This window comes from Corythoichthys intestinalis, chromosome 21 (assembly GCF_030265065.1).
Source record: "Corythoichthys intestinalis isolate RoL2023-P3 chromosome 21, ASM3026506v1, whole genome shotgun sequence".
In the NCBI taxonomy this organism is placed as follows: domain Eukaryota; kingdom Metazoa; phylum Chordata; class Actinopteri; order Syngnathiformes; family Syngnathidae; genus Corythoichthys; species Corythoichthys intestinalis.
The window spans coordinates 33,128,213-33,155,927 of NC_080415.1; the positions used below are offsets into that span (position 1 = coordinate 33,128,213).

The 27,715-nt window shown below is 40.0% G+C and overlaps 1 protein-coding gene across 3 annotated transcripts in view; it reads right to left on the bottom strand.

The window, feature by feature from the left end:
* nrg3b (neuregulin 3b) overlaps positions 1-27,715 on the bottom strand; it is a 652,113-nt gene that overhangs the window by 4,718 nt on the left and 619,680 nt on the right. For all 3 annotated transcript variants that reach the window (XM_057825278.1, XM_057825276.1, XM_057825277.1), the window contains one exon: positions 15,458-15,628. In XM_057825278.1, the coding sequence (XP_057681261.1) occupies positions 15,458-15,628 (171 nt within the window). The remainder of the gene's footprint in view (positions 1-15,457; positions 15,629-27,715) is intronic.

The following is a 27,715-nucleotide window of genomic DNA, read 5'->3' on the forward strand; positions in this document are numbered from 1 at the left end:
GTGACTGATGTGTAGTAATAAGGTAATTAGTACTGCAACGATTAATTGATTAACTCGAGCAATTCGATTAGAAAAACGCTTCGCAAATTAAATTTTGCTCCTTTGAGTATTCGTTTAATCAAAGTGCCGTCGTAATGGTTTCTTTTGAAAGTGTTTGCATTTAGTTTTATTGATTTGGGTGGATACACTGCCATCTAGTGGCAAATGTGAATATGACATAACTCATTTCTCATGGCTGAATCCAGCTGCTCCGTCTTAAGACCAACATAAGCTATGTTTTTGTTTGAGCTAATTTTTTTTAATGCATTCCTAATTTAGTTTATAGGAACATTTAGCCGTTTTTTGTGTGTATATGTGTTTGAACCATATGTTAAGAGTAGGGTTGTTCCGATCATGTTTTTTTCTCCCGATCCGATCCCAATCGTTTTAGTTTGAGTATCTGCCGATCCCAATATTTCCCGATCCGATTGCTTTTTTTTGTTGCTCCCGATTCAATTCCAATCATTCCCGAAAATTTTTCCCGATCATCTACATTTTGGCAATGCATTGAGAAAAAAATGAATACAACAACTCGGACGAATATATACATTCAACATACAGTACATAAGTAATGTATTTGTTAATTATGACAGTAAATCCTCAAGATGGCATTTACATTATTAACATTCTTTCTGTGAGAGGGATCCACGGCTAGAAGGACTTGTGACTTTGTATATTGTGATTAAATATTTGTTGAGCTTTCAGTAAATGATACTGTAGCCATTTAACTGCCCAAATGCATGATGGAAAGTGCAACCATGACTGTGCGTAGTGGTACCAATTGATTTATCTTCTCTGCATTGGGAAATAACATAGGGTGTTAAGAAAAAGATTAAGTACTATCTTTCTTTTCCACATTGCTTCCCATGACATTTCGAATCGTAGGGAGAGGGATTGTAAGGCTTTAGCCAATTAAAAAAAGAATCCAAAGGCTGCCCAAATTCACTCGACGCATTTAACGCTGCCTTTTAGCTCTATATATAGGTAAAATGGCGCCATTACAGATTGAACGCGACAATGCGTGAGTGGGTTGTGCAGCGTGTGCGTTAATTGTGTTAAATATTTTAACAAGATACATTTTTTAAAAAATTAATTACCGCCGTTATCGGGATAAATTTGATAACCCTACCTTAAGCTTCAACTGAAGACTCTGGATGAGTGCACCATATGTCTGTAACGTTAAATACAATTAGAAAACAATTTAATTAAAAAAAAAAAAAATTTTAAAAAGGCATGTCCGATATTTTTTTGCCGATTCTGATACTTTGAAAATGACGTGATCTGACCCGATCGATCGGGACATCTCTAGTTAAGAGCAGTGTAAAAAAAAAAAAAAAAAAAAAAAAAAAAGTTACGTAAGCGTTTTATAGCATTTAAGCTAGCAGACTTGTGCTATGTAAGTTAGCCAATTGTTCTTTTGTTGTACTTAGATCCTCATTTGTTTATAATTATACCGTTTGAAGCTCAATTCAGGTATTTTCATTGTTTTATGTCCCTTATCCGATTCCTCACTATTCGAACGAATTAATTCATCAATTAATCGACACTAAAATAATCGATAGCTACAGCCCTAAAAGTAATGAATCCACTTGTGGCTAAACAATAGCATATGACGGTTAACAACCGTGTGGCTTAGTGTGGCCAACCCCCCCACCCCCTAGGGTGCGGTGGGGGGGTTAGCCACACTAAGCTTCATGCCACCGAGTGAAAACTAGGCCAATATTTATTCTGTATATCCTAGTAGCCTCCATTTTTTTTCTCCTCAGACAAAACTTTTTGTCTCTTTTGTTGCTCTGCCATTTCTGCAGAATTTGCGCAAAAGCGTTCGCATTGACTTCCTTCTTTATAGTGAACAGGGAAAGGGGGAAGTGACATATGCCATAAAGCAGTCAGCACATTTGGGTTCGTGCCACCCTCCTCAAATTAATTAGTGTCGGTGAAAGCGATACAGAACCCCTCAAGATATAAAAGAGGTGTCATTCAGCTAGTTGACATATTTTCATTAATATTATGAAAATATTTTATAAAGGCTTTAAAGTTACCTAGCATTTCTTTAAGTAAAAAAAAAAAACAAAAAAAAATTTCTACTCTTCAATCAAGGTCAAAGACTACAGAAATTTTATTAAAATTGTAATTAGCAAAAAAACAGTAGATACACACAAAAAAAGTCGATACACAAGATTTACTTTCACGGGCCGTGCAAAACTACGTAGCGGACCGGATCTGGCCCACGGGCTGCGAGTTTGACACCTGAGTGGTAGAGTGTCAAAACTTAGTGATGACTCGCTATTATGAGTGATTTCCTTGCTAATACCAGAAATATGGAAAAATGTGTGTAAATCCCTGAGTGAATAGCACTCAAGAATTTATCCCGAGTAAAGAAGTTGGTTCTTAATGCTGTTCCCCGGTCCCGGGTTCACATTGCCCCCCCCGCCTGAGGATACAGCCGCTGTTATTGCCAGCCTTCAGAGACTGTTTGTAGCATAACCAAGTTTCTATAATTGAATTACTTCCCCACTCCCCTCGGTATTAGAAGGGGAAATGCAAGCTGGAGGTAAATCCGGCAGATCAAAACATATCTAAAAATAAACCCTGTTGCAAAGTTGCCTTCAGTTCTGTCCTTATCTGCGATGGCTAAATATGTTTTGACGCCGGATAATAAAAGTGACAACACTCAGTGGGGGATTTGTTGTCTGCAAATGGGAAAACGTGGAGGAGCGCTTCCCCATTTTTTACGCTCCTCGTCTTTATCCTTTTGCTGCACTATCGTCACAATCTCCCCTCACTTTACCTCCCCTCATCCCGCTATCCACCTCCCACTACTCCTATCCAAAGATGAGACTGTGTATCCATGGCAACTGGGAAGAAGAGAGGAGGGTCGAGGGAGCGGTGTTGAATGTCTGCTCAGTCCAGAAATAGGTCACTTTAACCTGCTAGCGGGCCTACAATCGACCGGCGGAACTGTGGCGTTGTCTAACAAGATCGAAAGGTGCTCAACTTCTACTAGTCAAGCTTCATTCGTTTTTCCGCGAGTGACCGGATCTCGTCACTGACAGTGCTTCGGAAAAAAAAGTGCCACTTCAGGGCAAACGTGAACTCATCGTCTGATCGTTCAATCGCTGCCAGCTCGCCCCGTCCAAATCGATTAGACGTCTATCATGATCAAAGGGACGTGATTATTCAATGGCCTCAATCATAGTTAAAATAGATTTGATGTGTATCGCTGTCAACGGCTGTGAAAGCGTTAAAGGGATCCTCTATTTTTAAGACAATTCTTAAAAGATAAATGTTACTATGAGTTATAATAATTTGATATTAAAACCCCTCTTAATGTTTTTGTTTTAATAAAGTTTGTAAAATTATTAGGGCTGTCAAACGATTAAAATTTTTAATCGAGTTAATTACAGCTTAAAAATTAATTAATTAATTAAAATCGTAATTAATCGCAATTCAAACCATCTATAAAATATGCCATATTTTTCTGTAAATTATATATATGTTCTGTAAAATAAATTGTTGGAATGGAAAAATAAGACACAAGATGGATATATATACATTCAAGATACGGTACATAAGGACTGTAGTGGGCATTTCACTCTACTGTCATTTACATCTGTCTATGCTATCCTCACTCCGAAGCGTCTACTTTTTCCAAAGCTAGACAGCTAGTGAACGACGCCTTAATAATTAGACTTCTTCCTTTTTCATCTGATTTATTAATAAAATGGCCTCAAACCATTGTCCTCTTTAGACCGTCGTAAAACTACAAAAAAAAAAAGTACACAAGCATTGCATTAGCAACAACGTTAGCTTAACACGCTATACAGGTTCACTAAACATAAACAAAAAGCGTCTCATACAAAAAATATAACATTTCGCTTTCTAACATAATATGTACATTCTTTACAACAACCATACTTACGGACAAATCTTGTCCAAGGATCATATAAGCACAACATTATCAGCCCGAGACGTCGTGCAGCCATAATGAACTGGCAAGAAAACAATAAACCATATCGCAAAGCGACCACAAGAGTTCGCTGTTGGACAGCACAAAAAGCCTTGCTGTAAAACTTACCAAAAGGCAGAATACTTTCTGAGCGGGACATGTGCGTTAATTGCGTCAAATATTTTAACGTAATTAATTAAAAAAATTAATTACCGCGCGTTAACGCGATAATTTTGACAGCCCTAAAAATTATTTTAAGTGATAGGTCGCCATTCTTGTTACGTCGCAGTGCGTGACGTCACTGGTCCCGTTGCCGAAATTCCAGCGTTTCACTTGTTAGCTTTCCCAACATGTCTGTCGTCAGTTCTACCCTTCCTATTTGAACCAGATCTGAAAAGTGAAGAGCAGGACAGCACTGTCGGTTGTTCACAAGACGAGCTCCAGGGAAAAATGCGTGCAGCAAATGCCTGATAAGACAAAAGTTGGGCAAAACTGGTGATGCGAGAGTATATGCTGTTTGGAACTTCAGTTGGGAGCGAGAGTGTATGCTGTTTGGAACTCCGGTTTTATTAGCAGATATTCAAGGTAAGCATATTGCGTTTTCAAACTTATTCCATTATGTAGATTGTTAGCATCCAGAGCTGTCGTGTGCTTTAAATACAGTACAGGCCAAAGAGCACACCTTGTGTCATCCATATCTTGTACATTGTAACGCGTGGTAGCTAGGATACGTGTATAAAAGTACCAAAAAGGGGAGAAGCTTCCACTATGCACATTTATTCACAAAAAATAGTATTTCCACCTTGACCACTCTGCACTCGGGAGCTCAGCAGTAAGCAAACACGCGTTCCCTGACAAACTCCCAACATTGTTGTAAGGTCCACGTCAGAGTCACTGTCGTCACTGTAGCGTGCCATAGTGCTTTAATTATTTAGTATGATTTGGGGAAAACTCCCACGAAGAATAGTCAACATATAAAATAGCAATAGTAATCCAAATCCGCGTTTTTTACTCCCTCGAAGATCCAGGAATTAGACCGATCCCATGACAATGTTGCAGCCGCGCTCAGGCCGTCGATTCCACAAAATAGACTGATCCGAAAAGCCGCCGTGGGACCGACGAATCAAAAAAATGGACAGATCCAAAACCAATATTGCAGATGCGGTGAGACCGTCGGATCCAGAAACTAGACGGATCCCTTACTTGACTGAGGATCCAGGAAAAATGTTCGGGCGCCAGTTGTAACGCGTGGTGGGTAGGATATGTGCATACAGGGACCAAAAAGGGGGAGAAGCTTCCACTTCTGCACATTTATTCACTAAAAATAATAATTCCACCTTGACCACTCACTTGACTCCCCTTGTTTCCATTTGACTGGAAATTGCATCCAAAAGCAGCACATCGTGACATTTGACTTTGCGAGTTTAGGCAGCAATAAGCAATTGTTTAACACACTACACATTTGGAAAGATCCCAATGACAAAATCACTGCGAGCCCGCAAACCATGGCACCAACTAACGGTCAAAATATGGACTAAATATTATAAAATATTGCCATTGATTTAACATTTTATGTGTTTCTAACAACATATTTTAGTACAAGAGAACAATTGTGGTTTATTAGAGCCTACATGTATTTAAGTCAGAGGATCACTTTAAGGCAAAGTAATGTGAAGTTGCGCAATGTAACAATGTAAAGCAAGGTGAAGTACCGTATTGGCCCGAATATAAGACGGTGTTTTTTGCATTGAAATAAGACTGAAAAAGTGGAGGTTGTCTTATATTCACGGTCTAGACATTATACCCATTCACGACGCTAGATGGCGCCAGATATCATTGAAGCGATGTTCCGTCATGACAGATCTCAGCTACTCTCAAGTTTAACCAGTTTGCATTATTTTATTGCAATGTTTTTCCTTATTCAGATCTGTTTCAAGACTACAGTTACAGTTCGACTTCCCTTTAATGGTTAATGCAGTTATTGCAATTTTGTTGTTTTATCACAATAGATTGGTTTATTTACATTTCAAAAACCAGAAGCCATTCATTTATAAATGCGATTGCACTTTAGTTTACATATTTAAATGTTCAGATATTAAGATTTGAGTGAGGCAAAATAACACGTTTTTCTCTCTAATACACTATATCGTTATAATCATTTGTTTCGGATGCACTGTAATTATTTTCTGAATAAAAATTAATTTGGTGTTCAAAAAGTCTTTTTTCAAACTTGAGTCTTTAAAAAGAGAGGGTCGTCTTATAATCAGGGCCGTTTTATATTAGGGCCAATACGGTAATTGAGGGTGCAAAAGTGACGTTGATTCAACGATATAAGATCAACAGCGGAATGTTGATCCAACATCTTTTCAACGTCGGTTTGCTATCTGGGCAGTGTCTGTTAACTCTGCGTTTTGGGTTCATCAACATGTTGTGCCCTCCCAGTCCCAAAAGTCAAACTCCGCCTATGAACCAAGGTACTTTAGAACTTAAGCAAAACCCAACAAATTGACCAAATTCTTTTCAGGAAAACTGGTCATTTCTGCACAAGCTTGACTCACTATCACGCTACGCCCAGGTGATAAGACTGAAAGCAGGTTACGTAGCACTTTGACGCAGGATGTCAAGTAGCTCCGCATTAAAACACACCCGCAGAACACGGAATTATTCCCGCCTTTACTTCGCGGCTCCGGCAAACTCACTGTTTTTCAGCGTGTCATTTTGAAACAGCCTAATTTGCTGTCAGACTGTGCAACTTTATCAAAAACGCCCGTCATTAAAGCAAGCAGCGATGTCCCTCGCGACGCTCCTGTTAGCACATCGCGGCAAGTAGAAAGATAACACCGCCTGCTGCCAAACTCTTTATGTGACCTATTTCCAAATGATGATTTTTTTTTTCTCCTTTAGTTTTAAACAAAGCTCCTCGGATCTGAGCAGTCCTCCATCCCAGAATTGGCGTATCCCCAATTGAGGTCAAGCCTTTTGTCTCAATTTGAAAGAGAATTAGTGTGAAATGTGCTCTCATCAGTCACTCAACAGACACTGACTGTCATGTTCCGCAGCGCTTCTGATGACATTTCTGTCAATACCCCAGAGAGTGAGGCTCGCATTACGCCTTCAAATTTCATGGACCGGATCTCCGGAAAAACGACTTCACCTCAGGAGTACCCTAAGTCCGTCGGTCCTCAAAGTGGGATATGAGTACCAACAGTAGTATATGGGCTCCCTCTAGTGGTACCCAATAAGTTATGCCAATTGTTATATCATATACTGTATGCAGTGTATGTATATACAGTGGTTAAAATACTTTAAAGGGAACCTTGGACTTAAAGACTTGTAGGCTCTAATAATCCACAATTGTTCTCTTTTACTAAAATATGTTATTAGAAACACATATTGCCATTGATTTAAAAATCTAATATTTAGTACATGTTTTGAACTACGGAGGGCGTCATGTTGTACACGTGCAATGCACGCTAGGGGTTATGATGCTGTTGGGCTGAACTGGGGGAATAGCTACGCTAGCTAGCAAGCGAAGCTAGAATGACGACTGGCATATAATTTTGTCACATTCTGCTGCTGATCAGATTGTTTTGTTACAGAGCTGTGGGATGAGTTCAGAACATCGTAACTGCATCCAATTCCAGCTAAACATCAGTGTCTTTAAACCGATCCTAGGCGGCTTGCCGAGAATTGTCTTACTGCCATTTGACAGTTTGTAAATCCCTTTGTTGCTAGTTGCATCATTGCCTTGTCTTTTCCTTTGGCTGCCTCTCACCACGGTTTTCCCTTGTTTGAAAAAAAAAAAAATATTGAGCCTGATCTACTGTCCCGGACCATTTTTGTGTCTCCCTTTTCGCGATTGTGTTGTTTTTTTAATAAACCCTTTAACACAATCCTGTTGATGCGTTTACTTAGTTTCATTGTTGTAAATGGTAATTTGACAAAGTTACTGTGTGGTAAATGTCAAATCAGGTACTGTAATGCTACAATGATTGTTCCGTGTCTATTATATAAACAGCAATTAATGAATTGCTCCTTCTGTCATCTAGTAGAATTGTCCTGCCTGGTCACTATAATTCTCTGGCATAGATTCATTGTTTGTTGTGTCATTATTTTGTAATTAGGTGAAATTGGATCATTTCTGACCGCAGTGGTCGGGAATCAGCGAGTCCCGAGTTAACCACCTTCGTGGTGAGAGGTTAAGCAGCAGTGGCGGCGAGATGATTAAGCGTCCCTCGGTTTGAACTGTTTATGAAATCTGATCTTGTGAGCATCCCTGCAGGTCTCGCTGTCACAACTGATCAGAAAACAGAGTTGATCCCGCTTTCTGATAGTCGGCCAAATTACAGATTGGCGGAACAGAAGAAGAAAAAAAAAGCATACTAAAGTATCCGTGGGCAGATCTGTGAGGTCCAAGCTATTCAATCACATTCTCATTTCCTCAGGTGATAAGAAGAATTTGTTTAGTTAAACACTTCCAATCTCATTAGCCTACAATAATTGCCTCACTGATTTAGCCGATGGAGCCAGGCCTCAAATGGAGTCGCATATTCGACGCCTGACGTTCATTTCAGAGGCTTTCCTGGTCACGCCGATGTCAAGTAAGGACAGCGCCTTGTCCTACTTTTCCAGTTAAGAGCGCTTGGCAGAAATCGCTATTGCATGGACTTGAATGATCTCCGCCGGAGAAAAGTGTGTTCAGAATCTAGTCATCAAAGGTGGATGATGTTGGTCTTTGGTGTGGATCCAGATAAAGATGAAAATACAAGATTTCAGCCAATTTCACCCTCTGTTCTCAATGAATTAGATATTAATCTTAACCCATTCGTTGTTTTCTATTTTAAACTACCGTAATTCTCGGACAATAAGGCGCACCTGACTATAAGCTGCCACCAACCAAATTTGACACAAAACGGCATTTGTTCATAGATAGGGGGCTATAAGCCGCAGCTGTCTTCACTGTATTTTGAGATATTTACACCAATAGATTTTAACCGGTAAAACTATTTGACAGCGGCATCATAAGACTGTCATAAGACCAAATGAACCACCATGAAGCTTTGCACCAATTGGCTGCAAAGCTTCAGTGCTTAAAAAAGCTTCTTTTGGCCATTAATGCCAAGTTTACATACACTTGTGAAGAACATAATGTCATGGCTCTCTTGAGTTTCCAGTTATTTCTACAACTCTGATTTTTCTCCGAAAGAGTGATTGGAACAGATACTTCTTTGTCACAAAAACATTCATGAAGTTTGGTTCTTTTATGACTTTATTATGGGTTAACAGAAAAAGTGATCAAATCTGCTGGGTCAAAAATATACATACAGCAACACAAATTAGCAATTTCATGTGATTGATTATTGACTTGAACAATCATTGACTTGAACAAGTCAGGAATTTCACTTGGAGCCATTTCAAAGCAGCTGCAGGTCCCAAGAGCAACAGTGCAAACAATTGTTTGTAAGTATAAAGTGCATGGCACTGTTTTGTCACTGCCACGATCAGGAAGAAAACGCAAGCTATCACCTGCTGCTGAGAGAAAATTGGTCAGGAGGGTGAAGATTCAACCGAGAATCACCAAAAAGCAGATCTGCCAAGAATTAGAAGCTGCTGGAACACAGGTGTCAGTGTCCACAGTCAAGCGTGTTTTGCATCTCCGTGGACTGAGAGGCTGCCGTGCAAGAAGGAAGCCCTTGCTCCAAAAGCAGCACCTTAAGGCTCGACTGAAGTTTGCTGCTGATCATATGGACAAAGATAAGACCTTCTGGAGGAAAGTTCTGTGGTCAGACGAAACAAAAATCGAGCTGTTTGGCCACAATGCCCAGCAATATGTTTGGAGGAGAAAAGGTGAGGCCTTTAACCCCAAGTACACCATGCCTACCGTCAAGCACGGTGGTGGTAGTTTTATGCTGTGGGGCTGTTTTGCTACCAATGGAACTGGTGCTTTATAGAGAGTAAATGGGATAATGAAGAAGGAGGATTACCTTCAAATTCTTCAAGATAACCTAAAGTCATCAGCCCGAAAATTGGGTCTTGGGCGCAGCTGGGTGTTCCAACAGGACAATGACCCCAAACACACATCAAAAGTGGTAATGGAATGGCTAAATCAGGCTAGAATTAAGGTTTTCGAATGGCCTTCCCAAAGTTCTGACTTAAACCCCATTGAGAACTTGTGGACAATGCTGAAGAAACAAGTCCGTGTCAGAAAGCCATCAAATTTAACTGAACTGCACCAATTCTGTCAAGAGGAGTGGTCAAAGATTCAACCAGAAGCTTGCCAGAAGCTTGTGGATGGCTACCAGAAGCGCCTAATTTAGCGCTGCTGTATGTATATTTTTGACCCAGCAGATTTGATCACTTTTTTCTGTTCACCCATAATAAAGTCATAAAAGAACCAAACTTCATGAATGTTTTTGTGACAAAGAAGTATCTGTTCCAATCACTCTATCAGAGAAAAATCAGAGTTGTAGAAATAACTGGAAACTCAAGAGAGCCATGACATTATGTTCTTCACAAGTGTATGTAAACTTTTGACCACAACTGTATGTCCAATTCATTTCGAGTGGAAGGGGTCGTAGTAAATATTCACAAATTGAGCTACTGAGAGTAACAATGGGCTCATTCTATTTTTGTTCTTTTTATGTGCAGTTGAGATTAGAACCAGATTAATAGGCTTTCTGTTCTGTTCTACATTCTGTGATAGAAAAAGATTCTATTAAGACATTTTTACCTTTCACTGCCATTGAACGATGAAAAATAGGCCTCTAATAGGAATAGTTTGACCTTTTTTTACTTACCAGTTACTCCTACATCCAGTCCATTTGAAATAGGAGGGTGGCAGGGAATGAATGTTCCTGGATCGGAAGTCTATCGCTGTCAATGGCAGCCAATGATTCAAGACAGCTGAGCAGAATGTTACATGAAGAAAGTTGAAGTATCTTGACTTTAAAAACAAAAGATTTTTGATACTCAGCGGCAACTCCTGAGCTGCTTTGCCGGGCAGATTGATTCATTTTGACATTGACATGCTGGGCTACGATTGAAAACGACAGCAGCTCAGGTGTTATGAGTGTCCAGGTCAGGTTCGAGGGTTGGGGTTGCTTATTCATAGCCAGTTGCCTCACAAACAGGAGTTCTCCGAGGTTTCTTCTTCTTCTTCTTCCAAGATGCAGTTGGATTGGTTGCATTAGTGCTGCAGCGATAAATCGATTAACTGAAGTAATTCGATTAGAGAAAAGATTCTAATTAAATTTTGCTGCTTTGAGTATTCGTTTGATTAAGTGACGTTGTAATTGAGATGTCCCGATTGATCGGGTCCGATCACGTCATTTTCAAAGTATCGGAATCGGCAAAAAAAATATCGGCCATGCCTTTTTTTTTAACATATACAGTATATATTTTTTGATTAAATCATTTTCTAATTGTATTTACCATACAGACATAATATGTTACACTCATCCAGAGTGTTTAGTTTAGGCTTAAGGTAGGGTTATCAAATTTATCCTGATAATGGCGGTAATTATTTTTTTAAAAAATGTATCACGTTAAAATATTTAACGCAATTAATGCATGCGCTGCACGGCCCACTCACTCATTGCCGCGCTCAATTTGTAATGGCCCCGTTTTACATATATAGAGAGATAAAAGGCAGCGTAAAATGAGTAGAGTGAATTTTGGCAGTCTTTGGAGCCTTTTATTAAGTGGCTAAAGCCTTACAATCCCTCTCCCTACCATTAGAAATATCATGGGAAGCAATGTGGGGAAGCAAGGTAGCAATTGATCTTTTTCTTAACCCCTTACTTTATTTCCCAACGCAGAGAAGATATATCAATTGGTAGCACTACGCACAGTAATGGTTCCACTCCCCATCATGCAGTTGGGCATGGCTAGTATTGGCTACAGTATCATTTACTGAAAGCTCAACAAATACACTAGATGGCAATATTTAGTCACAATATACAAAGTCACAAGTCTTTCTGTCCGTGGATCACAGAAAGAATGTTAATAATGTAAATGCCATCTTGAGGATTTATTGTCATAATAAATACAGTACTTATGTACTGTATGTTGAATGTAGATATTCGTTCGAGTTTTATTCATTTTTTTCTTAATGCATTGCCAAAATGTATATGATCGGGAAAAATTATCGGGAATGATTGGAATTGAATCGGGAGCAAAAAAAAAAAGCAATCGGATCGGGAAATATCGGGATTTGCAGATACTCAAACTAAAACGATCGGGATCGGATCGGGAGCAAAAAAACATGATCGGAACAACCCTAGTTGTAATACACAGCCCTCTAGTGGCAACAGTGAATATGACATAACTTACCGTATCGACCCGAATATAAGATTTTTTTTGTTGTGTTTTTTACATTGAAATAGGACTGAAAAAGTGGGGGTCGTCTTACATTCGTGGTCTAGACATTATACCCATTCACGACACTAGATGGCGCCAGATATCATTGAAGCGATGTTCTGTCATGAGAGATCCCAGCTACTCTCAAGTTTAACCAGTTTGCATTATTTTATTGCAATGTTTTACCTTATTCAAATTTGTTTCAAGACTACAGTTAGACTTTACTTTGATGGTTAATGCAGTTATTGCAATTGTGTTGTTTTATCACAATAGATTGGTTTATTTACATTTCAAAAACCAGAAGCCATTCATTTACGAATGTGATTGCACTTTAGTTTACATATTTAAGTGTTCAGATATTGAGATTTGAATGAGGCAAAATAACATGCTTTTTTTCCTCAAATATATTGTTATAATCATTTGTTTCGGATGTACAGTAATTATTTTCTGTATAAAAATTAATTTGGTGTTCAAAAAGTCTTTTTTCAAACTTGAGACTTTCAAAAAAGAGGGAGTCGTTTTATAATCAGGGCCGTCTTATATTCGGGCCGATACGGTAGTCTGGAATATCAACAAATCTTAGCTGCCTCGTACATTCCTAACCATAAAAAGGGACAAATTCTGCAGCAGGATGGTGCTCCATCGCATACTTCAATCTCTAATTCAAAGTTCCTCAAGGCATATAAGATCAAGATCCTCCAGGACTGGCCAGCCCAGTCACCAGACCTGAACAGGATGAAAGAGGAAGCCTGGAAGACGAAACCCAAGAATGTTGATGAACTCTGGAAGGCACGCAAGACTGCTTTCTTTGATGTTCCTGATGACTTCATCAATAAATTGTATGAATCCTTGCCGAACCACATGGATGCAGTCCTTCAAGCCCATGGAAGTCATAGAAAATATTAAATTTGGATCTCACAGCACCACTACTTAATTCGCTTATGTTATGTAACATATTTTTGTATTTGAAGTACCCTAATTTTCGCACTATAAGACGCACCTGACTATAAGCCGCGACCACCAAATTTGGCACGAAAACAGAATTTGTTCATAGATAGGCCGAACTGGACTATAAGCCGCAGCGGTTTTCACTGTATTGTGGGATATTTACACCAAAAGATATGAACCGGTAACACTTTATTTGGCAGCGGCATCATACGACTGTCATAAGACCAAATTAACTACCTTGAAACTTTGAACCAATTGTCTGCAAAGCTTCAACGCTTCAAGAAACTTTATTTGGCCATCACTGCTGCCTTGGGGGAGACAGGCAACCTCTGCTGCCACCTGCTGTCAACACTGTTGTTGTCCAACATGCCTCCTAACATACACTGCAGTGCTACGGATGTAAATAATGAAAAAACTAGTAAAAATCATCTTTATCAGTTAAGAAAAGTAAAAAAAAAAATCATATTCTGTGCTAAACATTTCTTTAGTTACTGTTCCAGTTTTTTCATTAATTGCTAGTTATGGTATTTGGTAACACTTTATTTGACAGTGGTGACTTAAGTCTGTCATTAGACAATCATAATTTTGACATGGCACTGTCCAAAGTAGAGGTGTGCAAAATTTCCGATTCTTAGATTATTCGCGATTCGGCCGTGGAAGATTCGAGAACGATTCACAAACATCCAAATTCCGATTATTGAAATATGCCAAGTAAAGCAGAAGTACAACACACTCAGCGCGCCGCGCGGTCTTCGGGACGCAATGAGGGACGCAGCGAGAGTAGCTAAACATTATGCTTCTCATTACCCGGCCCCTCGGGTAACGCCAATGCTCAACTCACGGCTCTAGCTCAACTCATGCCACGAGATAAAAAAAAAAACAACAACATACCTGACTGCTGCCGAAAAGCTGCTACAAAGTACATCCACATTATGTTACGGTAGATATCATTTATATAAGACTAGATGCAATATAGATTCGGTATCGTTAGCAGCACATCTACATAAGCTAGATGCTGGCGTTAGTAAACGGCCGCCATCTTAAAGCAGTACACTTCCCTGCAAGGCTGTTGTAGCGAACCTAATTAACTTTTTATCTAAAATACTCCTAAATCGGTAAAATATTGAATTGAATCTATCTTTAAAATAGTTTTAAAACTTTAACATGTCGAAAGTAGACAAAAGAGAAATTATGGAATAACAAGAGCAATTTTAACAACTTTAACGGTTGATTCACAATATTAAATTAATTGAAAGTAATTTAAAGCTACTGATACAGAATGGGGACTGGAGTTTTTTTATTTACTGTTATTTTTGTATATTTGTTTACTGCTATATGTTAACTTGATACTGAAATCGTAGTTTGGTTTAGCCTTAGAGTATTTTTGAACAATTTTGGAACTAATGTACCAAAAAAAAAAAAAGAGGGGGGTGCATCAATAATCGTTTTATAATCGAATCGGAGCCTCTGAATCGTAATCGTAATCGAATCGTTAGGTGCCCAAAGATTCCCAGCTCTAGTCCAAAGCATTAATGAATGCTTATAACAGATGCCATTTAGTGTTAACCGGCCAATTATTTCACTTTTGAATGGATGTAAAAGATCAAAGCTGGACTTAAATGGAGTTAGTGACATCATTTGCCAGATGATACTAAATGACATCAGTCACAAGCATTTATCAATGCCCGTGATAGTGTCATGACACAATTATGACGATCTTATGACAGTCTTATGACACCACTGTCAAATAAAGTGTTACATATTAACCCAAATAAATAAACAAATAAGCCGCACTTGACTATAAGCCACAGGTATCAAAATGAAGGAAAAAAGTAGCGGCTTATAGTCCGAAAATTACGGTACATTTTTTGTTCAATTTTCACACTACTTTCTTTAGGTGACAAAACTTTTGTCTTGCCAAAATTGGACCTTTATGTCTTCATTAAATGATAAATCTTTTTTCAGTGAAACAAATGTATTTTTGTACATTCAACATCATTTGGGAGGGTGTTAGCTTTCATATGAGCCATTTTTGAAACCAATTGAATAATTAAAAGTCAGGTTCGCAATTGTTTCTACAAAATGGATAAGCGGCAAGACTTTTGTCAGGGACTGTAGAGATAATTAGCTTTTCGAAACAAAAAACAGCAAACCTAAGTTTACCTCCGAAGGGATTCAGCATCTGTTAGCTCCTCCTCCCGCAGGTGCTTGTAGACTCGTCCGGACGCTACCAGATTAGACGGCCGTTTCAGCTTTCCTCTGGAAACGGGCGGCGTCCGGAAATGATTGGTCTGGTTGCGTCTTAGCGCCGGACTGAGTGAGAGGGAATTGCTCCTGGAAGCACACAAGGATAAATATCAGCGATTTAACATAACACGGATTCTCTAATCCCTTGTAAAATCTTTATCCCTCCCTTGTTTGGACTGACCTTTCGGCTAAGCGCTTGAGTGGAGCCTGCCGAAATTTACAATGTTGATAAAACATGGCAGGGCTATAATCGGCAAGTGAAACACATGTCATTTACCGGTTGCATAATCATGCGGTCCTGTGTGAGGGCTCTGATAAAGAAAGAAAGGAAGCGGAGGGAGGCCTGTCAAGTGTTGTCCTGGCTTTGCAGGTGTGCAGGCACTCATAAATCAACATGGCGGGCATGCCGCCGATGACACCGCAGGAAAAGTCAAAGAAGGTCATTAGAAAGAAAAGCCTTTGTAACACAGAATCACAATTTCTGGAGCGTTCTTGTCGAGGTGTGCAATGGAATTCAGGATTATTTTGGAAGGTTTTGGGATGTTTGTGATTAGCTACCGTTGACATAGATAGATGTTAGCCTAATCTTGCTTTCGGTAGCGACATTTGTGAATGATCACTAGTACCAGCAATGTTTTCGTCAACGATGACAATAATGATAATATTTCGCCAACAAACACTTTTTTCATGACGATGATGATCTAAAAGCGTGTATAGGGAGACTAAAACATAACGACATAAATGCTAGTTTTCATCTGACGGGACGAGAATAAAATGTGCATTTTATGTGTAGTTAGCCTGCATCGTAGCAGTGTCTGGTTGTGTCAGTCGTGACATGCTGCGACACCCCCACCCAACTCACCAGTGTAGTCTCCGGTCACTCTAGCTTGCACACACAGATTTGTTTTTTTATCTTGGCAAGAGAAAATATACAATGTTGCTTTAGCCTCTGAAAGTCTGTGCCGACTGATGATTACACAACTCGTAGCTCGTAACTCGTAGCGTTAGTGTATCGTTTGTGTTAGCATTAGGCTAACGGCAAACATCCTCTTATACTCTCGGACATTTTTCTTTTTCCTACAGTTCATGGCGTCCAGGTGGGTATAATTCATTAAAAATAATGTACCGTAATTTCCCGAATATAATGCGCACTTTTTTCCCCCAAAATCGACTTGTAAAATCATGGTGCGCATTATAAACGGGTACATGGATGGAGACAGAAATATATATACAGTATATTACATATATATTAGGGCTGTCAAAATTATTGCGTTAACGAGCGGTAATTCATTTTTTAAAATTAATCCCGTTGAGATATTTGACGTAATTAACGCACAAATGCCCCGCTCAAACAGATTTAAATGACAGCACAGTTAAAGGTGTACTGGTTAAAGGTGTTTTTCAGAGTTTTGCCGCCCTCTGCTGGCGCTTGGGTGCGACTGATTTTATAGGCTTCAGCACCCATGAGCATTGTGTAAGTAATTATTGACATCAACAATGGCGGGCTACTAGTTTATTATTTGATTGAAAATTTTACAAATTTGATGAAAACGAAAAAATGAAGAGGGGTTTTAATATATCTTTTAAATCTTTTAAGAACTACAAGTCTTTCTATCCATGGATCGCTTTACAGAATGTTGATAATGGTAATGCCATCTTGTTGATTTATTGTTATAATAAAGAAATACAGTAGTTATGTACCGTATGTTGAATGTATGTATCCATCTTGTGTCTTATCTTTCCATTCCAACAATAATTTACAGAAAAAATATGGCATATTTTATAGATGGTTTGAATTGCGATTAATTACGATTAATTAATTTTTAAGCTGTAAATAACTCGATTAAAAATTTTAATCGTTTGACAGCCCCAATATATATATATAAACCGATTTTTTTTTTTTAACCGACATGGCCACGCTGTGTCGAAGAAACGAATGCGGCGACCCATTGCCGACCATCACGGTACGTGACCTCACCATTTTGTTATCCAACATTCCTTCTAGTATGCATTGCAGCGCTACAGATGTAAATAAATAAAAATCCATGTTCTGTGCTGATTATTTCTTCAGTTACTCTCCTAGTTGTTTCATTATTTGCTAGTTAGGGAATCTAGTAACTTTTATTTGACAGTAGCACCATCCGACTGTCATATGACAATCATAATTATGACATCAAACTGCAATGCGCATTAATGAATGGTTTTTATTTATTTATTTTTTTTTACTTGTCCTGTTCAGCTGTTTGACACAGAGAATGGAAGTCTAAGTGCCCGGGTGGTCTGAACAGTTTTGATGTTTCACATTGAGTCTGATATACTCCCATTGTGATCATTCAAAATACCTTTTTATTATGACAAAGCAGCGAACAGGAAGGGATTATGGGGAAAAGCAACACAAGAGAAGAAAAGAAACGAAACACATACACAAACAACAACAAGAAATACATAGAACATCTAGACTAATTATTAATATGCTGGTGCCATCGTCAGCGAGATGTATTTCCAGTTTACACCATGTGGGGGCCTATTGGCCAGTGAAAGAGGGGGACGGGGGTAAGGGTGTCTATATGCTAAGTGATTGAAAGAGGTAGAGTGTACACAAATCAGTTCTGTGACCTAGAACCCAGTAATCATGTGAATCTCTTATGAATGTAAGCCCGTTGGCGACCAACCCTACGCCGCCCCATCGCCAATCCCGGCACCAGGACCCCCAACCCGAGCATGCCTTACCGCATCCAGCAGCACGTGAGCCCCATCAGGCGCGCGACAGCCACGCAGAAGGCCGTCAACCCAGGGCCACGGCCCCCACCCAGCCAGCCCGGGGAGGGAGGGTGGACTAGGGGCGTGGGGGGGTCAAGCGCAGCCCATCCCTCCTCCCGCAGCCCAGCAAAGGAATGGTTAATGCCCATGATAATGTCATGTCATAACAATGACGGCCTTATGGCAGTCTTATGACGCCGCTGTCAAATAAAGTGTTACCTATTAACCCAAATCAACAAATAAACCGCACTGGACTATAAGCCGAAGGATTCAAAATGAGGGAAAAATGTAGTGGATTATAGTCCGAAAATTACGGTAGTGCCGGTGAAAGTGATACAGATATAAAAGAGGTTTCATTCAACTAGTTGCCAGTTGATATATTATTACAAATGTTATGAAAATATTTTAGAAAGGTTGAAAAGTTACCTGCTGTTGGTTTAAGCACCGATCCCATTAAAAATTTAAAATATGTAAAAATATTAATTAATTTTTTAAATTAATCACGTTAAAATATTTGACGCAATTAACGCAGATGTCCCGCTCAGACAGATTTAAATGACAGTACAGTGAAACGCTCACTTGTGTTTTATGGAGTTTTGCTGCCCTCTGCTGGTGCTTGGGTGCGACTGATTTTATAGGCTTCAGCACCCATTACATTGTGTAAGTAATTATTGACATCAACAATGGCTGGCTACTAGTTTATTTTTTGATTGAAAATTTTACAAATTTTATTAAAACGAAAACATTAAGAGGGGTTTTAATATAAAATTTCTATAACTTGTACTAACATTTTTCTTTTAAGAACTACAAGTCCCTCTATACATGGATCGCTTTAACAGAATGTTAATAATGTTAATGCCATCTTGTTGATTTATTGTTATAATAAACAAATACAGTCCTTATGTACCGCATGTTGAAAGTATATATCCATCTTGTGTCTTATCTTTCCATTCCAACAATAATTTACAGAAAAATTTGGCATATTTAATAGATGGTTTGAATTGCGATTAATTACGATTAATTAATTTTTAAGCTGTAACTAACTCGATTAAAAATTTTAATCGTTTGACAGCCCTAGAAAATATTTTAGAAAGGTTGAAAAGTTACCTGCTGTTGGTTTAAGCACCGATCCCATTAAAAATTTAAAATATGTAAAAATATACAAAATATTTGCATTGTTCATTTTAAGTACCCGCAAATATATTTTCCCTCTTAAATCGTACAACTTTTAAGCGCTTGTGATCGACCTAAAACAAGCTGCTGTTAGCGCCTCTCGAGACTTTTGAGGAGCTAAAATTTCAGGTTCAACATTTCCAGGCTTTGCTTCATCAAGAGCCGCTTTGGTCTTTTTCCTGCGAGCTCTTTTGTTTGTGTTGAACATCAGTAACTTCTCCGAGTCAAGGAGAACAACAAACCTGGTGTTCGCTCAGCTGGATATTTGGCAATGTCTAAGAGTAGTTCATGTACAAAACTTTTCTAGCTCGTTTCTGAGCAGATTACCCGCAGTTTTAAAGCAGAAAAACACAAAAAAAAAACATCGACCTGAGCTACTGTTGTTCAGCCATCTTTGATTGTGTTGAATCACGCTTGTTATTGTCGCCGACACACCTGGAAGTCTCGACTTTATAAAAGAACGAGCGTCCCGGTGTGACCCGCTCGGAATTAATCCCACGTATTGTTTGAAGGCTTGTTTTACGCGTTTTATCGAACAATGCGCTGTTCCCAATAAATATTTGTACTTACCCTGAAACTAAATTTCACTTCATCGATCGACTCTCACGAGTCCATCATAATTCAATTATGACATTAAAACGCCTGGTCGATTGTAGCCTCCGCCATGATTACGCTTCGATTCGGAAAGTGCGTCAAATTTTGCGCCAGTTTTTTTAATTCAGGTTTTATAAACGATTGATCGAGCCGCCCATTGATCCAGACGGTTTCTCTGCCGGGACGTGCAAATTATTCTTCTTGCGGCCATAAAGAAGAGTTGTTTTCAGGCTTCCTTTTACTTATTACCTCGGTAACTATGGGCCAGATATTTCATACAGAGGAGCAATTCGGCTGCGAAATAAATGGGGACATCTGCAAATAGTGTCTGGGGGCTTTTCTTTATTGTGGAACGGGGAGACGTCTATTACTCTTGGTTGGAGGTCTTCTTTGGGGATAATATTCAGCAGTGTTACTGCTGTAGTGCAATTTAGGACTATTATGGATAAATGTAGAGGAACAACAACAGCGGAGGCGCACGGAGATGAATAAGCTAGCCGCTGCAAAACAAGTGTTGTACATAAATTCGATGGCAATATTAGACAATAGGACGATTGAGGGTGGAATGTGAGATGGATTATTGTCCAGATGACTTTTTTTAAAGAGTAAGAGTGGGCTAGCTTCAGTTTTCTCATTTCTAATTCATTGGCTGCCCTTGACAGCAATAGATGTCCAATACATTTAGGCTGCGTTTGGTCTCAATATTGGTAGGGATGATATACAGTGGGGCAAATAAGTACTTAGTCAACCCCCAGTTGTGCAAGTTCTCCTACTTGAAAAGATTAGAGAGGCCTGTAATTGTCAACATGGGTAAACCTCAACCATGAAAGACAGAATGTGGGGGAAAAAAACAGGAAATACATTGTTTGATTTTTAAAGAATTCATTTCCAAATTAGAGTGGAAAATAAATATTTGGTCACCTACAAACAAGAAAGATTTCTGGCTGTCAAAGAGGTCTAACTTCTAACGAGGCTCCACTCGGCACCTGTTTTAACTCATTATCGGTATAAAAGACACCTGTCCGCAACCTCAGTCAGTCACACTCTAGACTCCACTATGGCCAAGACCAAAGAGATGTCGAAGGACACCAGAGACAAAATTGTAGACCTGCACCAAGCTGGGAAGACTGAATCTGCAATAGGTAAAACACTTGGTGTAAAGAAATAAACCGTGTGAGCAATTATTAGAAAATGGAAGACATACAAGACCGCTGATAATCGACCTCGATCTGGGGCTCCATGCAAGATATCACCCCGTGGCGTCAAAGTGATAACAAGAACGGTGAGCAAAAATACCAGAACCACACGGGGGGACCTAGTGAATGACCTACAGAGAGCTGGGACCAAGTAACAAAGGCTACTACCAGTAACACAATGCGCCGCCAGGGACTCAAATCCTGCATTGCCAGACGTGTCCCCCTGCTGAAGAAAGTACAGGTCCAGGCCCGTCTGCGGTTCGCTAGAGAGCATTTGGATGATCCAGAAGAAGACTGGGAGAATGTGTTATTGTCAGATGAAACCAAGAAAGAACGTTTTGGTAGAAACACAGGTTCTTGTGTTTGGAGGAGAAAGAATACTGAATTGCATCCGAAGAACACCATACCCACTGTGAAGCATGGGGGTGGAAACCTAATGCTTTGGGGCTGTTTTTTCTGCAAAGGGACCAGGACGACTGATCTGTGTAAAGGAAAGAATGAATAGGGCCATGTATCGAGATTTTGAGTGAAAATCTCCTTCCATCAGCAAGGGCATTGAAGATGAGACGTGGTTGGGTTTCTCAGCATGACAATGATCCCAAACACACAGCCAGGGCAACAAAGGAGTGGCTTCGAAAGAAGCATTTCAAGGTCCTGGAGTGGCCTAGCCAGTCACCAGATCTCAACCCCATAGAAAATCTCTGGAGGGAGGTGAAAGTCCGTGATGCCCAACGACAGCCCCAAAACATCACTGCTCCAGAAGAGATCTGCATGGAAGAATGGGCCAAAATACCAGCAACAGTGTGTGAAAAGCTTGTGAAGAGTTACATAAAACGTTTGGCCTCCGTTATTGCCAACAAAGGGTACATAACAAAGTACTGAGATGAACTTTTGGTATTGACCAAATACTTATTTTCCACCATGATTTGCAAATAAATTCTTTAAAAATCAAACAATGTGATTTTCTGTCCCCCCCCCCCCCCACACACACACATTCTGTCTCTCATGGTTGAGGTTTACCCATGTTGACAATTACAGGCCTCGCTAATATTTTCAAGTGGGAGAACTTGCACAATTAGTGGTTGACTAAATGCTTATTTGTCCCACTGTATGTTAACATACACAAGAAATACAAACTTGTTAATCATCTCTTAAGTATCCAGGAATGCAAAAAAAAAAAAAAAAAAACATTTTTCTTACTACCACTCAAAATCGTATGTGTAAATAAATTAAATACAACAAAAAAAATCTTTTTAGTCAGGGAATAACACAAATAAAAATGGAGCTTTCTTTTAGGAAAAACACTACTGTTTTTGTCCACAAGCACTGCCGAACCCAACAAAAAATGAAAGCCCCTTTGGGCTGCTTTAAGACCACATTAGTAAAATAAAAATGAAAACTGGGGAGAAGGGTGTAAAACTTGGTTCACTACATTTCTTCCAGCTGAGCCGAGTTTACTATATTTCTCACAGTTTTATTATCGTTAACATAGTGGAAAACATACAGCAGGACACATCTACTGTACCTAAGCAGCTTCCTACTCAGGTTAGCAAGTTCACACCGTTTATTGTAACGTTAATGCAAACTCTATTACTTCCATTACTTACAGTGGCTGCTGGTCGAAAAAAAAAAAAAAAACGTCTAATATCCCTCCTCTGCGAAGCGGGTGGAGTAGAGCATTTCGACATGCAATGTAATTCTGAAGAGTGAGAGTGTGCGTGTGGCGGCTGGAGGGGGTTCAAGTCATCAGCCAATCAAACGTGCGTTTGAGGAAAAAAAAATGGCGCGGCACAATTAGCAAGTGAAGAAAGGGATAAGTAAGTCTGAATATAATAAGAATAAGTCATTTAATAATGGTAGGGTCAATTCTATCATTACAACATATGGGAAGACAATCTTAGGCTACGTTCATACTACAGGTCTTAATGCACAAATCCGATTTTTTGTCATATCTGTTTTTTTGGCGTGCTCGTTCAGACTGCCTTTGTCCATTGAGACCATTCAAGTATTACGCATGTGCACTAATTCGCAGGCGACACGCGCTGAGCAAGACGACCCGCATGCGCAGAAACATAAAAAAAAAAAAAGACCACACATGCTGGCTGTCATCCGTCATTTCAGGGATATCATATTTTGCTTTTTAAAAAGAGGACACGCACATACGGGCAGTTTGCCTCGACTCTCGACCGTGCAAGCAATGTTGAAATATTTCTTATATGGAGCAGACAGAAAACCGATCATTCTCAGGCTGATCCTCAACCTATTTTTATTTTTTTATGACTTGTCAAGTCCGACCCTTCCTAAAAAGCCGTGTTCAAGGCAAGCTAGGCGCTAATGACGCACAGCTGCACCTCTACCGTAGCGTCTCTCTTGCTTTTTGATGACGTAATTGCTGCATGAATTCCGATTTGAGAGACTGGACAGTATAGATCGCTGCGACAGTCTGGAAAAATATGGCCCAGATCGGATTTGAACCTCATACGAAAGTGACCCAGATCAGATTTGAAATGGTCTAGTTCTATGCAACTTGTCACTGTCAGACCGTCAAGTTCATGCCTCACTCGAGTCGGAAAAACATGAAAAAATCGGATTCGTGCATTAAGACCTGTAGTATGAACGTAGCCTAAATGACCTATATGACTGAACTGTATCATGCAAATAAGGTTGCTTAAAAGTTGGTGGGGACAATTTGAGCTGAAAAGTTGGTAGTGTTTTGTCCCTACCGTCCCTATGCAAACCTACGCCCTTAGTTCAGACTGCAGGCATATCTGATTCCCATCAGATTCCTCCTCACTGACTGTTCACACTTTTTTTAAGCATCCCAAATCAGAACTGGCAGCATAATGACATCACGGACAGTCAAAACCAACAGCAGCGAACAGGAAGGGGTTATGGGGGAACAGAAGAAACTTGGGGTGTCAAACAATTAAAAATTTTAATCGAGTTAATTACAGCTTAAAAATTAATTAATCGTAATTAATCGCAATTCAAACCATCTATAAAATATGCCATATTTTTCAGTAAATTATTGTTGGAATGGAAAGATAAGACACAAGACGGATATATACATTCAACATACGGTACATAAGTACTGTATTTGTTTATTATAACAATAAATCAACAAGATGGCATTATCATTATTAACATTCTGTTAAAGCGATCCATGGATAGAAAGACTTGTAGTTCTCAAAAGATAAATGTTAGTACAAGTTATAGAAATTTTATATTAAAACCCCTCTTAATGTTTTCGTTTTAATAAAATTTGTAAAATTTTCAATCAAAAAATAAACTAGTAGCCCGCCATTGTTGATGTCAATAACTACTTACACAATGCTCATGGGTGCTGAAGCCTATAAAATCAGTCGCACCCAAGCGCCAGCAGAGGGCGATAAAACTCCGAAAAACACAACAAGTACACATTTCACTTTGCTGTCATTTTAATCTGTTTGAGCGGAGCATTTGTGCGTTAACTGCGTCAAATATTTTAACGTGATTAATTTAAAAAAATAATTACCGCCCGTTAAAGCGATAATTTTGACAGCCCTAGAAGAAACACAAGAAAAGAAAGAAAAACAACAACAAATACATTGAACGCCTACACTAACTATGAATATGTTAGTGCTATCATCTGTCAGGGACGCGGGCAGGCAGGCAGGTTGTGTGGACCCAATTGCAGGGAAACAAAAAGTGTCAAGGCAGGTGGCGGTGAACTCAAAAAACGTTTTAATGATATCCAACAAAAACACAAAGTACAACCAAAAGCACTGGGGATCAAAAGGGCAAGATTCAAACAAAACTTACTTAAATCGGAGGGACTGATACACGAGGGCTTGGATAGGGCTTGACTCAGACACCGACACAGACATTTGCCACGTTTACATGGAGCCAAATATTCCAATTACAATCGGAATATTTGTTCAAACCGAATAAATCTGTTCCATATAAACACCTCATTCGGAATGAACAGGCCTAAACCGAATGGAATTTCATTCCGTTTCACAGAGGTGGAATATTCCTTTTCCCAAACCGATTAGAAGTAAAATTATATCATGTAAACAGGGAAGCGGAATGGTGTCTGGTTGCGTTCTTTCTGCACATGATCTGTACTGACGTGGTGACGTCACTTGGTGACGTAAGTAACGTCACTTGCAACATGGCTTCCAAGCACACGCACAGCGCACCCACACAACTTTTTAAATGAACGGCGTGTCATTCTGAAGTTTTGTTTCCACTCGAATAGTTAAAAACAGCAGCTGATCTGACGATCGATCTCCATGTTTTGCAACGTGACGCTTTGTTTTGATTAATCTGCGCATGTCAGACGCCAGTTGTCAAACGTCCTTTCGGAATAAAGGCAGTCACATGTAAACGCTGGATCGGAATAGATGAAGTGACATGTAAACAGCTGATGTGAAATTTCCATTCGGAATGATTTGAATCGGTATGAACAAAAGTCAGCATGTAAACGTGGCTATTGACGAGCACATGGGCATTGACATTGACAATGACGTAACAACGAATGAAAAGAAACTGGGAGCTTATATACACACACGCAGACAAGGGGTAACGAGACAACGAGGAACAGGTAAGCACAGGAGGATGCAAGTTCAGAGATAAACTAGGAGAAGGCACGACAGGTGAAATTAATAGGCAATCACAGGGACACACTAGGAGGAAACCAACACAAAACCTAACATCATCAGCTAGATGTATTTCCAGTTGACACCATTTGGGGGCCTGTTGACCAGGGAAAGAAGGGGAGGGGGTTAAGGGGAGTCTATAGGATAAGTAATTGGGAGGGGTGCAGTGTACACAAATCAGCTCTGTGATCTAGAAACCAGTAATCGTGTGAATCTCTTGTGAGTGTAAGCCAATCGGCAACCGACGCTACGCCGCCCCATCGCCAATCCCGGCACTAGGCCTCCCCACCCGAGTGCAACCAATCACATCCAGCCACGTTAGAGCCCCACCAAACACGCGACAGCCACACAGACGGGCGGAGACCCCAGGACCACGGCCCCCCCCCCGGCCAGTCCGGGGAGGGAGGGCGAGGGGGGCAGTGCAGCCCATCCCTCCTCCCACAGCCTAGCAAAGGAGCCATCGCACCCCTCCCGGGATACAGTGTGGTCCACCCGCGCCCCTATCAACCGGCCCTCATATGTTTGAATTTTAAGTTTTTGAAAATAAGGCCCCTACGGAGCGGCCCCACGCCCCGTTTCCCGTCAACTGATATGGCCACACATTAACACACACTAACCCTAACCCTCAAATACAACAATCAAACTAAGGAAACACCTCAACAACCTCCCAGCTAGCCTTTATGTTGTTTCAGAAATTTAAAATAATTTCCGAAAATCCAGTAATAGAGACCAGTCCTTTTGTTTCACTGCCTTGTATCCAAGCAACTGGTTTGTGTTCGTCTTCACTCAGTAAAATAGACTTTGGGTCACACTGACAGCTTTTTATGAGCCTTTTTATCAGAGATGGCTCACCGCGTGCAGTGCTTTCTCGGGTCAATAGCCTAAAACATCTCCAAATCATCCATCAGAGTCTAATTCAGCTCCGCCTCGTCCGAGCCGGACAAGCAGAAACAAATGATTGAGCGTCCGCCACCCGGGATGAAACACCTGCGTGACACGACGTCGTCCCAGCCCGACCGCGGCGGAATTTGTCGCCTGTCAACCGTCGGGCTCCAATCACCGACTCGTCTTAGATGTCCTTGCTTTATCACGCCCAAAGCTGCACTCATCACGCCGACTTTAAATAAACGTGTGGCGTTTTATGCACCGTCTTGTCTTATTTGCATCCCATTACGTGGCAGATTTACAGCCGTCTTTCCGGCGCAGCCCATAATTAGGACAACAGCGATAGATCAAGTGGAAAGCAGACATTTACCGTCACTCATTTCTGGTGATTTGCCAGCACTGAGTGCAAGAGGCGCCCGCGGGAGAAGTTGTAGCGAGACAGTTTTGTGCCGGTTGTCTGACATGAATGTCATTAAGTGGCAGAGTGAGTCAGTAGATGTTTTATAAGGGTGGAAAAAAACATAAGATGTGTTTTTTTTGTTGACTACACAAATGAGGTTATCTGCGATGTTCGACAAAGCAGAACCACCTCCGAGAATCCTTCAAGGTAAAATGTCATGTTTTGTTTGAAATTCAGTAAGAAAAACAACATAAAAATAAACTATATTTTATGTAATACAGCCAGGGTAGGGCAGAGCAACTTACTTATTTAGATTTGGTGCCCTGAAGCGATGGTTGCTCTGAGGATGGTAGGGATGGACTTATTTAAGAGAGTGGGGCTTAAAGTTTGGTTCTTAACATGCGTTATTTATTTTGTGTTTATTTTTCAGGAACCCCAGTGAGCATCATGGAGTGAACAAAGTTGGAATGCGCTTATGTTGTTGAGGTATTTTTTTCCAAGCGGTCGCTCAATCGTCGCAACGCAA